Raw genomic sequence first — 15368 nt, 5'->3', positions numbered from 1 at the left:
TTCCAAGTCATGTTAATTGACTCGGAGCAGGTCAGGACCGTGTAGGAGTGGACCAAACAATCGCATCCATTGACGCACACTGTCTATTTAAGGAAAGCGGTGTACATGCAGAACTGCGGTGAGTTGCGTGCGCGAAGATCGTCCAGATTGTCAAAAAGCCCCGCATAAACATCTGCCCCCGCGGTAAACACCACTGCGTCCTTTGAGTCCGCGCCGGAGAGCCGCAAGCAATAACTTTTTGCAATTTGCTTGGTAAATTCATGAAAAACAGCACCTGTGATTTGTACTCTGATCTTTAGCTTTTTTTTTTTTTAATAATATATGTAACATAGATGACAAGATGACGCAAATTCTATATTTACATTAATTCTAAATGAAAATGCTGCGATTCAGCATGTGGCTCGACTGAGCACAATCACGAGAAAGAAAGCGAAGCCGACTGTTTCTGCAGCCGTTAGGCTACACTCCACTGCTGTCAAAATGAATCAGTAATCATTAATAGTTATTATGATTAAAATTGGCTGGATATTTTCACACCTGTTCATTTGAAGGGCCTTGTGGTGTCATAGCGGATTTTAAAAATGTTGCAGCGCATTGGAAAAATTGGTCTGGGTCGTGCTGCAAAATTAGCCTAGCTGCGCTCCATGTCATGCAAATTCAGGCGATTACTCTCACAGCACCATTCCACTCCGCAGACGGAGAGTAGTAGAACATTTCAGGGGCTTATTTCTTACTGTACGCGAGTTGCACCTAATTTCACACGACTTCTCACGAGAACGGGTCAACCTTTGGAGAAGAAACTGCTGTAGGTTTCACAACTGCCAGCTGTAATAAGGAAAAAAACGTGGCAAATTGATAGAAACAGAAATAAGGGCGGCAAATATCTGCTTCCATTCATGGCACAGGCCAGAGCAAAGCATGAAAAAGTCGGGTCAGAAGAGACTTTCACAGACAGCGATGAGGACTGCATCAATGCAGTGATAAACCCCCCCCCCCAAAACATTCCAAATTGAGAGTCCAACTCTAGAAGTTGGGGCGAAAAACTTGGAAGCACGAAGGAGAAGTTGAGACAGGCCGTGAAAAGATCTCCCAACTTTTTTGCCCGCTGGTCTTGAAAGGTGCAACAGTATCCGAGGCTCAAAGACGCAGCGCCAGATTTGTGCTGATAAAAAAAAAACAAAACAACAGAAGCTCTCCTCTCCTTTGAGCTCACGGCGAGATAGTTCACAATCCCGGCTCAATCATCCCTGACAAAAAGCCTGATTTAGAGCACGCGTATATCTCGGCTCCACGGGCGGCAAAGACAAACTGCCAACCTGAAGGGAAATCAATCTCCCTCGCTGTCACTTGCGAATTATTGCCAAACACCATGACGGTGTCTTCTTTTAATATTTTCCCAGAGGTCCAATGTAAAGCAACAACATCTCCTCGCTAGATTAATGACAGCAACCGCGGCATCCAGCCGGGGAGGAAGAGGAAGACTTTTGCCGCTGTGGGCAGAAAAGTTGTCTTTCTTTTGACATCTGCTTTTGACAGCTGCAAGGTCAAAGAGAAATCTAAATGCAGAGAGACATGAACAGCGTTTCCCATACATAAGCTCTGCTGGGGCGGCCCGCCCAGGTAGATAATATCCAAATACCCTTACAGTGCGAGTTTTGAATGCAAAGATACCATCATTTTAGGCAGGACAGAGAGAGCGTGGAAGAGGGAGACTAACTGACTTCCATTCTTCTATTTCTTTTATTATTGACGCGTTAACACAATTAATTAAAATCCGAGCGGCCTCCGCGGGGATCCGTGGATTAATTTCTAACACAGACAGATGTCCAACTTAAAGGGGAAAATTGACCAAATGCAAATCTAAAGATGGCTTTTTCTATGCATAGCAATGAGACCATCTGCAAAAAGAGCCCAGTGGAGCAGAGCATGTGTGCACAGTCAGCCGTCTCTATTAGAAATCGACCCCAAAAAAAGAAAAGGAAAAAAATATATATCTCCTTTTGTATATTTCACTACTTCCAAGGACCTCAGCGGGGCTTTTTTTTTTTTTTGTGTGTGTGCTAAAAGCGAGAAAAAAAACATACAAGTGATTCCAAAAATGTGATATGCAAATGACATGGATCGCTCGGTGAGGGAATTATTAATGTGCCGTAATTGAGTGCAAGATAATTGTGCTGACTGTGTTGGAATAACTAACAGCTGCATTTAATGGAACATTTAATTGCACTTAAAGGCTTTCCTAGAATAAGCAGTTTGCGATGCTCACACACGCTGCGGACGTGACTTGTTTGTCTTAGCACCATGAATTTTCACGTCGCCCTCCAGGCTTGCCTTTTGGTGTCCTCTCGCCGTCTAATGCATTGGAATGCATTAATCCTGAATACATTCCGCGTGTGACTTCTGGAATGTCTTCAGGGCTGGCGGATTTCCTCCACGCTGGAGTGACCGTGGTGGCATGGCAGCAAAACTAAGCAAAGGATCAATTTTTTTAGAAACGTTTGCTCAAATTAAGAGGTCCGATCCCACAAAAGCTCATTTCGGTTTCCCATTAAGTTGCCGAACTCTTGTTCTGCACAGAATCCTTGAACCAGCAAGCTTTTAAGCTGGCAAGTGAGAGAAAAAAAAAGGCCATCAGGTCAGTGCTCAGCTTCACAAGCATGAATCAACATATAGGCCTATAAAATATTGCCTTGGGGAAAAAAAAAAAAAGGAGAGGAAACAACCAACCAGTCAACTACAGCTGGCTGACGGTAGAAGTGTCTTAGGAAGGTTCAGTGCCCCTTTGGCACAGATCCTCTTAGTAACTCTAGAGGGATGAATAACATTCTTCGCCACGATACGCCACATCACATATAATACACATCGTTTTTTATCTAACCATTCACTGAGCTCTCCTGCCCTGTATGGAAGCATTTGTTATGTCTCCTCACTCATATATTCACATTTTTTTTTCCTTTACTAGTAATTGTCACCAGTGTGTATGTATATAAATATACAGCGCTTAATAAATGTATTAGACCCCCCGCCCAGTGTAAGGTGTTTGCCCCCGCTGCCCTAAATGAACAGTATTGCTGATGACCAAAATATCTGATGTCTCTGTAATGGTTAATCCACCAGTATGTGCAAGCCAAGCTCTTTGATCAAAGTGATATCTTTAATGCTAAAATATAATTATTGTTGTTATCCATGAATTCTCAAATTTACTGTTTTACAAAAAAGCAGAAAGAAAATAATAAAGCACATTGTTATTTTTTGATTGAGATGCCAAATTACAGTTATTTACTTGCATTCCTGAACAGAAACATTTGTTTTAGTGGTTGCAAAGAATGCAAGCTGTCATCAGGGCCAAAGGAGGTCATACAGAATATTAAGATTTCTGGTTAATATATGTGAATAAGGACTATTTAGTTGTTCCAGTTTGTTGTTTGCCTAATAAATAACAATACAATTTTTAGTTTGAAACAAGTTTTTGACAGATTTCTAAAATATTTGTGTTTTCTCATTTTTATGACAGGTGGTCTAATACATTTGTTAAGCACTGTACATTTTTTTTAAGATGATTTTTTGGGGCATTTTGCCTGGAATTGACAGTGATAGAGAGGAAAGGTGGGAGATAGAGAGGGGGGGTGACGCGGCAAGGACTCGGCCTTTTGTTGAGTGAGCTACAGGGTGCCCCCCCCCCCCCCCCCCAGTGTGTATATTCAAGCAGCAAGCAACCATTCCCAAGTGAGCCCTGGGGGCATCCTTTTTAGCTTCATGTTGCCCTCCGTCGTCTGCCTGCTGCCAGGCGCATTGTTCGGGGGGGGGGAAACTTGACGCAGTCCCACTTTCAGGCGACGCGGTGCGCTAGCGCGGCAGCCGCTAGTTTTACTCAGTTTCTACAGCGGAAGGGAGAGATGTTGAAGAGGTTGTGCACACAGAAACAAGCTCAGTTTCTCTCAAGCTCAAATATGAGAGACTGGGAAATAACAGCGAAAAGTCACCACCATAAAAAAAATACGTGATTTCATTGAGGAGCTGGAACTGAATGTTTAGAGCTGATAAACGGAATTAAATGAAACACGGTGAAAGGAAATGATGCTACAAGTTGGCTATTGAAATACCTGCATTATCTTAATCAGATTACGCCTTGTCTTGTACAGTGTACAGATGGATGATAGCCTCTCTGTTATTGGTGTGGGGCCTCGGCAGGGCAACGCAAGCACTTAGCCCGTTAACATGGTCCACTGATACAGATGGCTCTGAGGCACATCCATTATTTAAACTTGTAAGGCTTTAATATTATTATAAGACCAGTTAGGCGAGAGCGAATTTCTTTTTTTTTTTTTTTTTTTTTCATCACTGCTGCGAATCCTTCATATGAATAATTCCACAAAACAGCATAAAATGTCACTTAGTGAGCTTGTGTTGCCAGATTGAGCAACAATGGACTTAAATGGACTAAATGGCTGCACTTTCTGCTCGCTGGGGGAAAAAAAAAAAAGATACAAGATCCCATTAATGTTTCATGAAAATCATCGCTCATTTCAAAATTGCCTCGTTCGCTGCACACCTCCAAGAATTGTCATTTTGCTTAATCGTGGCACAGCAGACGTGAAAATCCACATTTCTCATCTAAGATACGTTTGCGCCTGTTTATGCAGTCTTTGAGGATTTCAGTTCCATGTTTTAAGACCACTTTGTTGCGCTGGCTTAGACTCTAATGTCAACCAGCGAGGGATAAGCTTATAAACTATGAGCAAGAAAAAGGGGAAGAGGAAGGAAATAGCATCAGAATGAGATTATTATGTGCCCTCGAACAGAACAAAAAAAAAAAAAAGGCGCCTCGAAGCCACAGGGGAGCAGAGGGGAACCCTTGGAAGAAGAAAGTGGAATAATACTGTATGTGGCGTTATGTTCACCGAGTCTCTTTAAGGGAATCTAAGCTATGCTTTTTTTACAGGACGTACCACTCACTTGAAAAGGGAGCCGAGAGAGCAAATTAGATTCTGTGTATTTATTTGTGCTCTCCAGGCTTCCCTTCCTTTAACCAGCTGCAGATTAAAGAGCGATGGCTGGAAGAAGTCAGACTCAACAAAAATGTTGACAATCATATGTCAAACATGTGAGAGACTAAAGCCAGGAGCTGTCCTCCACCAACAATTATCTGAAGCCTCTTCACCTATAGGGTGTTGCAGGGATGACTGTATGTCAGAAGTTAGCGTCGCCCCTGGTTCACCTCCACTAAAAGCCAGTGGGATTTGTTCCACGGGATTTTGGAGTATTGCAGAAAATGAGCTCTGTGGCAAAAACAAAAGTTCATGATACTTTGCACGTTTTGTTCAGCGAGATAATCTTCACTAATGAACACCACTTTTATGATTTTTGAAGCGTAAATGGAAATCGCCAGAAGTAAAAAGCTAACGTTATAAGGCTATAAAGGAACTACAGCACGGTCACATTACTTCAACGTCACCACCGCTGAGCTTCACTTTGAAGAGAGTATAGATAGATATAGATATATAGACACATAGATATAGAGTATAAACACAGCGAGGCTGTGAAGGCGGACTAGTGAGTAGATGACTTTCCGTGTTCGGCATGAAGACGTTTAATGTCCGTGACGACCTCTGTAGTCTCATTTAGCCGCTTGTTAGCAACCGCCTTTTTTAAGACGCGCAAAAGCTTCAAAATTCACGAGTGGGGGGGGGGGGGGGTTATCTATCTATCTCTAATCTCTTCAGCTTGTGTTAACCACAGACCTTATTTGAGGCATCTGACCAAAAACCCATTCAAGAAACCCGCTGACCTCCATGCTGGAGTGTAAAAAGTGCTGACTCATTTCTGGGTTTTAGGACTCGGTCCTGCAGCACTCGACAACATATCAGGGAAGGGTGAACCTATAGATCTTGCCAAAGGTTGAAGGGGTTGGAGACGTGGCTAAAAAGACAAGACAAAAGAAAAACATTTATGTTGTTTTCTGAATAATGAAGATGCTGAAATGAATTATTCATCACACTTGTGATAACAGAGGACAGAGTGCTTTGTTTTTTTTTTTTCTAAATGTGGTTTCGTTTTGTTTACACTACCATCACAACTGCCCCAAACTCAGGGAGCCGTGTTCTTCTTCCTCAGCAGCCATTATCTGATTTCTGAAGCTCGAGTCTTACTTGTGTTCTCCTCTGCTCCAGCGGATGAAGCGCAACGCCGCATTGACTGACTGAACATTCGAGGCTCAGCACAGCAAATTGGGTCAAACATTCCTTATCACTTCTCCTCCCCGTCAATGATATTCTCCTCCCAAACTTTAGTTTAATGAATCTTCAACACAGAGAAGCCTGGGCTTCAAATCAAAGGTAAGCGCATTGATTGATGCAGCATTTCCTGTGTACCTGCCGCACCTTGATCTGGGGCTAAAAGGCCTGCTAAATAAGGCCTGCCTGTCCTCGTCTCGTCTCTTCTGCTCGGTCGCATGTGACACCTTAACTCATACCACAGAAATGTCTGACAAATGACAGAGGCTCTCAAAGGAAATTACTGAAATGGAAGGGCGGATTCATCACACTATGTAACAGCGGAGCCATTTTTTTTTTTTTTTTTTTTTCAACACTCCTATCTCAGTTTTCCCGTCTTTGATTATTTTCCAGTACTGCTGCTGCTGCTGCTGCTGCCGTGCTCAGTTCTCCAGGCCTCCGGGCCAGGCATTTCTACCATTTTCATGTTATCTCTTAAAACCAGGGGACCAGCGCTCTTCTTAAAGGCAGCTTTGTCTTGGCATCTGTCTTCATTGGGGTGAGGTAAAAACCCATGTTCAGAATTAAAGGCTGCTGACGCTGTGAATATTTTACATCAGTCACCTGAAAATGCCTCACAAACAAATGTAGCCCAGAGGGCTCTTTCTCTATTCATCTCAATCAGAGGGGGGTTTTTAGCAGCACTTTGGTTCAATGGCGGCTGCCAAATCAGCCCTACGTCCTCTTGCCAATTCACTTTAGCGAATGTACAGTTTTATCTCTCACGGACTGTATAGTGAGACATCACTAAGGACAAGTCAATGAAAAATGGGCTGCGGCTCAGAAAGAGGCAAGCAATTTAGCTTTTTTTAGCTGCAGCTACACGGTCAGAATGAGGGAAATGGACCCTGATGTTTCTGCTTTCCCGGTGGAGCTCTGTCTCGGAGACTGCTTCCTGTTTGTTTTTCTACCTGCTATAAGAAATGACATCCCCTTCCCAACACACCGCTCCACCAATCATTACCTACAACCTAGGCGTGTAAACTAATAATCAACTGTGAGCTGGCGTCGCAGTTCATACACACAATATTACACCGCATGTACTGGTGAAAGACCAGTCCCGCGTTGCTCAAACCCCAAATGTTACTTGGTAAGTGGAGGGGTGTTTTTTTTGCATTTCATTTATAACACGAAAATCAAAGCTAGCCGGTTAAAAATCTGACCAGTGTAGTTGACGCAATAGCCCACATGCAGTATTCACAGTTCCTCATTTCAAAACAGGTCTTGCGCACCACAAGGTCTGAGCAACACCGTGTGCAGCACCAAAAACTTCTGTACACTGCACTCACTTTGTCTCGTCAAGATCTTTTTGGTCAGGGTGGCCTTCATTATGCCATCGCACAAGCGCAAACACACTTGGTGGAGTCTTCAATTATACATATTGATTCGTCTTTTGGCAGAACAGATGAGCAATTCGCTGTTTAACGTGTTTAAGTCAAATATGGTAAATGGACTGAATACATGCAGCACTCTTCTAACTTAACAAAGCGCTTTACATCCAGGGTTTGGACATTGAGGTGGTGGAGAACTACAGATTCCTGGGTGTTCTCCTGAACAATAACCTGGACTGGTCTGACCACAACAGCACGGACAGGGACAGGAGGAGGCTCAACAGACTGATTAGGCGAGCCGGCTCTGTCCTGCTGGACTCCATTGAGGAGGTGGGGGAGAGGAGGATGGACAACACCTCTCATCACCCCCCTGCACGAGACTGTGGGGGGGGCCCTGAGCAGCTCCTTCAGCATCCAGACTGTTACACCCACGGTGTGAGAAGGAGCGCTACCGCAGGTCGTTCATTCCTACAGCTATAAGACTGTTTATATTTTTCTGTGTATATATTTATTTTGTCCCCCATATTTTTTATATCTGTATGTATTATATGTATATCGTTTTTTTTAAAAATACTTCTGGTTTTTTTATTGACACAGTGCTTGTCTGCTGTGTGTTTCTGCACCTTTCTGTCTTTGCTGCTGTGCTGTGTAAATTTCCCCGCTGCTGGGATTAATAAAAAAAGTCTAAAGTCTAAGTCTACAAGCCGAATAAAGCCTCTAGAACCCAATTTGATGGTGAAATACGCACGGTCAGAAAGCTGGAAACAGGCTGGTGTTTTGGAAATACACGGTTTTCACAGGACAGCGACGAACAATGCTGCCGTGAATTGAAATCGGTATCTTTGGTATCTGTTTCCTAAAGCTATTTCAAAGTGACCTTTCTTCGGTCATGCGATGACGCCATCATGCTGATGAAGAGTTTCTGAAAAAAAGCAAGTATGTGGACCTTTGGGTTCAAACGATTTCGTCCTCGAAACTGTTCCCGGGGTCGAGAGCGAACCCCCATGTTTAAAAGGTCACTGCGGCCTAAGAAGAAACAGATGCCATCACAGGTCTAAAGACAGTTCATGTTCAAGCAACAATCAGGTCAGATGTGTTTGGGTGCGACACATCCGGCAGAGGCAGGTGTAATCACAGCACACAGGACGCGACAGACGGGCTGAGGAACCTGACAGTATCTCAGATGGTGTTCTTGCCGGCTGCCCGATATTACCTACATTCCGTGACATTAATCTGTTGTTTACCACAAGCGAGTGCAAACACATTAAAGCCACGTGAGGGAACACACACCACCCCCCCCCACCCCCCCCCGAAAGCAAAGACAATTCAGTGTGCGGCGCGAAGGGCGAACTCAGCCGATTCAATTCCTTCTTTTTGATAACAACCGACAGAGTGATGAATGAACACACCCCAAAGGTATTAAGCAGTAAAAGATGCAGGGTGATATTTACATCATAAGCATATCTTGATATGCATAGCCTGCTGCGCCACATAAGAGCCTGTGAATGCACACATGAAAGAGTGAGGAGGGTGAAGTAAACAATGCTCCTCGCTTCATCTCCTCTCTCGATTGAACTCTCATTCGCTCATTGAGCGTGCATGCGTACATGTTTGCTCAAATTTCAAAGCAAAGCGCCATAGCGAGCATATACAACGATACAACGCAAGGCTGGCGTGGGAAAAAAAAAAAAAATCCATTTTTTAAGCAACCTGCTGAACAAAGAATGTCAAGCAGATCAGTCTTTTTTTTTTTTTTTTTTTTTTTTTTTGCTTGCACAGTACGACGTTTCTTTTATTAAAAAGAATATTTTACTCCACTTGTTCAAACATAATAACGCATGGGATGCCGGCTGTACGACAGCGGTTTTTCCAAAGTGTGTGACGTGGCCCCCTGGGGTGCCTTAAGGATAGGCCAATGGTACTGCAATGCTTCACCACATCAAAAACCAAGGCAAAACCCCCCCCCCCCAAAAAAACAGCTCACTCACGGTTGCCAGTTCATATAGTGAAAGAAAAAAAAAAAAAAGATGCTTTCCTGCACGCAGATTTTCCAGGTGCACAGCAGTGCAGAAACGGAGCAAGCGACGGAAAGATTTGTCACCTTAGATGGAGCTCAAAGAAATGCTGATACAGGCGCTCGGCTTTCGAGTTTTCCAGAACGTTCCATTTCCGGGGAAGAGATGCCCCAAAACGACATGTGTTTACGTCAAAGTGACAAAGCTCTCATATGAGTTATGGGTCTTGTCTGTCGAAGAACAAAGGAAAGAAGTAGACAACTGAGGGAGGAGGAAGTCATTTTAACCTGAACCATGATATTCCCCTAACCCCAACCGAGTCGATTTTGTTCCTAAACCTAACAAGACCTTAACCGTAGCATCAGACGTGAAAAACGGTGATTTGTGAAGGTTTTGGAAGTCCCTGACAAACAATGCCGTCTTGTCGATAGTGAGGAGAAACAAAAACACTTATATTTGTCTTTCTGGAGGGCATGGACAAGTGACGTCTTTTGTTGTTTGATCGGGACGACTTGTTGGCAGGAAAAAAAACTGTCAAATGCGGCAATGGTGCCAGGTAAGCTCAAGAAACATCTGGAGACAAAACCCTCTCTAGCCAACAAAGATACTGATTTGTACAATCCCCCCCCCCGGGGATCAATAAAGTATTTCCGATTCTGATTCTGAGTACTTCCAGCAAATAAGCATGAAGAATTAGCATTAAGAGTTCACTGGGTCCGGACCTTTGAATCGGCCCACTCCACCGAGGTTGACTGATTGTGGTCTGGCATCATGACATTGGAACAGCGGTTTGTTGGTTGAAAAGCGATCGAATGGTTAGGGAAAATCAAATCCCCCTCCCCTACGGAAACCGGTGAAAACGGGGTTTTCGTGGTTTAAAAAAACGTTTGGGAACCACTGCTGTAGGACACATTTTGCCCAACGGTTTTTAAGTCTAGTGTGAAGAAAATCTATTAAGTAATAAAGCGCCGTTCTCTCTGGATAATTTCCCTTAAAGCACCACGGACATATTTATTTGGAATTCTGCTCCTGAAGTAACCGGAGGTAGCCTATGAAATGGCTGTCGCTGGGTTTTTGGCAAGAACATTAAGCGAGGCATTAAAGTGCATTCACTATGAAGGGTTCATTAACTAAAAATGGTAATAAAAGTAGCTGAAGTTTATCAGTCCACATAGAGGGTCCTGGTCTGTAAATGAGGGTCTAATTTTGTCAACCAAGGACTGACTGATTTTTTTATGTCCTTTAAAATATGTTTTAATAATGATATTCTGCATTTGAAGCAGGCCAGAGTAGCCCACCGAGGGCCTGTTGATGGGTCGTAAACTGCATACAGTAATTGGTAGTAAGTGGTAAGTACTTGGCAAGTACTTCGACCACTGTAGAGTGTCTTAATTTGTTCCAATACTTATGCCCAGAGGGGAACAGAAGCAGCACTGTAATCTCAAAAAACATACGCAAACAAACAGCAAGAATAGGTTCCGTATGTGCCGGCAGATTTCCATGTGCTGGACGAGAGGCTTCTCAAAGTTTCAAAATTGCAAGTGCATGTGGACGTTATAGCATTCATATTTCAATGTTATGGTAAAGACCCCGTAATATTCTGTTGTCATCGTATTGCTTTATCAACCAGCAAAACCTGCTGATTCAGCTGAGTTGCTGAATTGTTTCCACTCAGTGCAGCACACTGGCCACTGGTTTCATTAATTCTTTAGCGAATTAGCTAATCAAGACCGCTTGCCGTGCTTTGAAAAAAATTGCTGAAAGGCAATTCAAAGCTTCGGCAAAAGAGCACGCGGTTCTTTTTCGCTGGCGTTTGAGAGAAGCTCAGAGAGAGGGGCGAGCTTTTACCTTGATGGCGGTGGAGGCGATCTGGATGTGGTGCAGCTTGTGCAGGGTGCTCTCCCTGTCGATGAAGTAGGAGGCGGCCAGCTGGTGCAGAGCTTCCAGAGTCACAGCTGTGCCGTTGGATTCACTCACTTCAGACGTCCGACTCAACTTCCGCTTGTCCACAAAGATCATTAATGACTCTTCCCCTGTGAGTCAAGCACAAGCAGACACATGCACAGGCTCCGTCAATGAGTCATCCCCCCGTGAACATACACAGACGCATAATGTTCTCAGCGGTGTGGTGGTAAATATTAACCCATGAACACCTGCCAGCGCTCATTACACAATCACGCAAGCAGAGAAAACAACACCTCTGAAGGCGGAAAAGCTAATGAGAAACCCAGCTCCCTTTCGCTAATTTCACGCTGTGGTCTACATCGTGTCGAATGTGGTGATATGTCTGCAGATACAGTGTAGAGCACAGATCGAGACGCTTTATGGAGCAAGCCCTTCAATACAGACGGAGCCAAAGCTTTTCAGAGGACAGCGTATTGACAAACGGTGGAAAGAGTGGAAGATCGATGGGGAAAAATCCTTTCAAACAGCGTTGGGTTTTACGGCGAATGTGGTTTTAATTTGGAGAGGCATTAGAACTAACACAGGACTACAGTACATTACCACTGGGGATAGATTAAGGCTAACACGTGTCTCCGCCACAGTGTGAAAAAAAAAAACAAACATTCAATTTGTCTTATTATTTTGAGTCCTGAAACCTTTTAACAACCAGCAGAAAAAAAAAAAAAACCCCTGATTGGCTTGAGATTGTTTCATGTGTTTCCAATGCAAATGAAGGAATTATGCAGTCCAATTTTCTTACTTCTATTGCAATGGGCTCCTTTATTCGGTCTATATTCAATATAATCGTAATTATTAATCATAGCAAGGAATAGCAGTTTATGTCAAGTTATATTGAGGTGTAAAAAATGCTACCTAAAGCGCCTTTAAAACACATCCCATAAAAAAAAACTACCCATATACTGTAGGTTATGTTAGGCCATGCTTTAGCTTTTGTACTTTTTGTTTGCAACACATGACGTCCTTCCAGTCTATTTTGAATACTGATGGCTTTGAGAGTTTATGCACAAGAGGTACAAGATGAAAAGAGCCAGCAGAGGAGCTGGGAGGAGATAGATTGTGCAGCAGATAGCCATGGGAGCTTTACTGCGCATTACAGTGCTCTGGCTAACTTACGCCTATTGTTATGGAAACAGAGGATCCACTGACGCCTTTTGTCGAAACAACTCCAAACACAGATTCGACGCGTTGATTCGGAGGATATGAGCTTCAACAACCACAAACGATCCCGGTCACAGCCGAGACACTCTTTAATCAAATATTTAGTTTTATGAGTGCCATGCAAGAAGCTGTAGAGCTTCAGCTATGATACACTGCTAGATCTGTATCCTTTTTACTCTTTTATAGCAAGTCACCTTCATTTGATAGTCTGATGGTCTACAGCAACAAGGATGGACAAGCAGAGGAAGAGGGGTGTGACTGTAAGGTGGTAGGGTTCCTGAGGTCAAAACAACGTTCCTGGAGGGGTTCCTGTTGTGGAAAAGGGCCACATGTTCGTCCTGGGTCTGGGCCACCTGGATGCCCAAAACCTCACCTTTGCAACACTTCCTTTCTCCCAGGTGTTCGGGTAGGTCAGTAAAACCAAAGAGAACCGCAGCCCATCTACTTGACTTACCTCCAAGCGTGGCGGACAGCAGGAAGTGGGTTCCGTATTTCCTGATAATGTTGTCAGTGACGGCGCCGAGGCTGGGCCTCCTGCCCAGCTGCCTAATGATCTCGAGGAACTCGGGGTCCAGCGGCAAGGAAAAGCCATTGTTCTCTTGTCTCTCCAGGGCCAAGCTGTTCACCTTCCAGCGGCCAAACTCCCTGCAATGTCACACAAACACATGCTCGGTGTAAGAAAAGGACACACAACACGTGAATGCTGCATGCAAAGACTAAATCCACCAAGTCCGTCTGAACAGTTGTTTTCTGTTCTTGAAAGGAAGGGGGGAGGGGGAATTGTTGTGATTTTTAAGTGGACGGGACGCAGCTTGCCCCTCACGGGGAGGCTCATACTCAGATCTGCTCCTTGCCAGGCGGAAAATATGATGTCTGCACGACCTCTAAGTGAATCTTGTGTGCCACTCTTTAAAAGAAGAATGGTCTCATGCTGTTTCCACCTCCGGCTCAGAGAATTGCTTTGCACCATGGTGAAAAACATTGTGTTTCTCCACCGATTTTAAATAATAGCGCAATCTTTCCTCATCTCGAGTCACTTTTTGAGGCGCTGCGGTTGGACTGGAGTGTAATCACGGACAGAGTCTTGCTGTTTTCGGCGCCTCTTTAGGAGGGAACAGGCTTCATCTGGAGTCGTTTGATATTCAGCCTGGCCTTGGAGCATGCCAGCTGCCTTTATCTACCAAGTGCAGCCTGAGTGCTGCTGCTTGATGCATAGATTAGCACTATTAAAATACGGCTGATTATAAACACGGTTGGCAGGGGAGAAAATGTGGACCTTTCTCAGTCACTCCTCGGTAGGTGGTGGACTTATCATTGGGGGGAAAAGGACTCCAAATATAAAATGTTACATGCATTTGAGTGAGAATCTGCGAATCTATGTGAGATTCACAATATCAAAATCCACCCTGTTATGTCAAAAGAGTGACTGCAGCACAAAACATACCCATACACACCTCTCCTCTTTATCTACTCTCTTTGCTCAGAGATCAAGTGCTGGGAAATCTAGTTCAAAGAATGTTAAGTTACAAATAAGACGAACTTCACCACCCTCCCTCCCCCACCTGCCACTAAGACACATACATCTAAGGCAGTTTACAAATGGCTAGAGGATGTAGAGTCAACCATTTTCTTTCTTTGCGTCCAAAACACACACGAACAAAATGTTTTCATTACGAAAAAAAAAAGTTCCATTTGTGGCTGTTGGAATTCACGGTAGTTGCCTTTCCACCCAGACGCTTCTCCGGTACAGAGAGGAATGATTGATAATCAACGGCCATGACTCACGAACACCTGAGACACCACCCTGATGAAAAGAAACGCTGCAATGCTTCATTTCGACTTGATTACAGCCATGTTGTCCTGGGAGAAGAAACAAAGAATTTATTCAACACTGCGATATTCTGTTTGCTCAACCATTTTTTTTTTTATCATCTTGATTTTTATCATGCAAAACTGCAGTCCGGAAGATGCGGTAACAAGACTGGTAATTTGTCCAACTGGCAGCCACCTCCCGTCTATATTTTACAGCTCACTGGTCAACATGGACGTAGCCCATATTTTACTCTACAGTTTCCGTCCCATCACGACCGCATTAATCCATTTTTGACATGACACGTTAGGCTCGTAACGCCGACATACAAAGGCTCATGTGTTTGCAAGCAATGCTAAATCCCGCTGACAGGGTGCGATATCTGTTGTTATTTGGGTCGGTCTGTTATTTGTGAGAAACATAATCTTAGCAATTTAGCTGCCACTTTCTTCCCCAGCTAGTCGTTAGCTTTGTCTGCCTTGCCTTGTTTGGCGATGGGCAGGCAGCATACAGTGGGTTTATCAGAGCTTTTTTGTTGTTGTTGTTGTTGTTGTTTGGATTGCTGCTGCTGCTGCTGCTGGAAACAGGATAGATGAGGTGCACCGAGAGCATTCATGGGCACTAAAAAAGGTATCACTCTGTAAATGCAGTAAAATGCAACGCTGTGAACCTGACACACGGAAGACACGCGTTAATCCGAACGCTGGAGGATATGCATTAGGACTACTGCTGTAGGACAAGAACTGCCAGCGTTATTTATAGCATTTGTTTCCGATTATATCTACTATTCCTGGTGGTATCTACAACAGGAAACGTG

General features: G+C 43.9%; 1 protein-coding gene across 1 annotated transcript in view; it reads right to left on the bottom strand.

The window, feature by feature from the left end:
* brinp3a.1 (bone morphogenetic protein/retinoic acid inducible neural-specific 3a, tandem duplicate 1) overlaps positions 1-15368 on the bottom strand; it is a 42083-nt gene that overhangs the window by 14755 nt on the left and 11960 nt on the right. The window contains exons 2-3 of the mRNA XM_070908658.1: positions 13196-13386; positions 11467-11651 (exon numbers count right to left, since the gene is read on the bottom strand). Of these exons, the coding sequence (XP_070764759.1) occupies positions 11467-11651; positions 13196-13386 (376 nt within the window). The remainder of the gene's footprint in view (positions 1-11466; positions 11652-13195; positions 13387-15368) is intronic.

This window comes from Enoplosus armatus, chromosome 7 (assembly GCF_043641665.1).
Source record: "Enoplosus armatus isolate fEnoArm2 chromosome 7, fEnoArm2.hap1, whole genome shotgun sequence".
Classification (NCBI taxonomy): Eukaryota; Metazoa; Chordata; class Actinopteri; order Centrarchiformes; family Enoplosidae; genus Enoplosus; species Enoplosus armatus.
The sequence above is the reverse complement of the archived record's forward strand: the minus strand, read 5'-3'. Positions and strand labels throughout refer to the sequence as shown.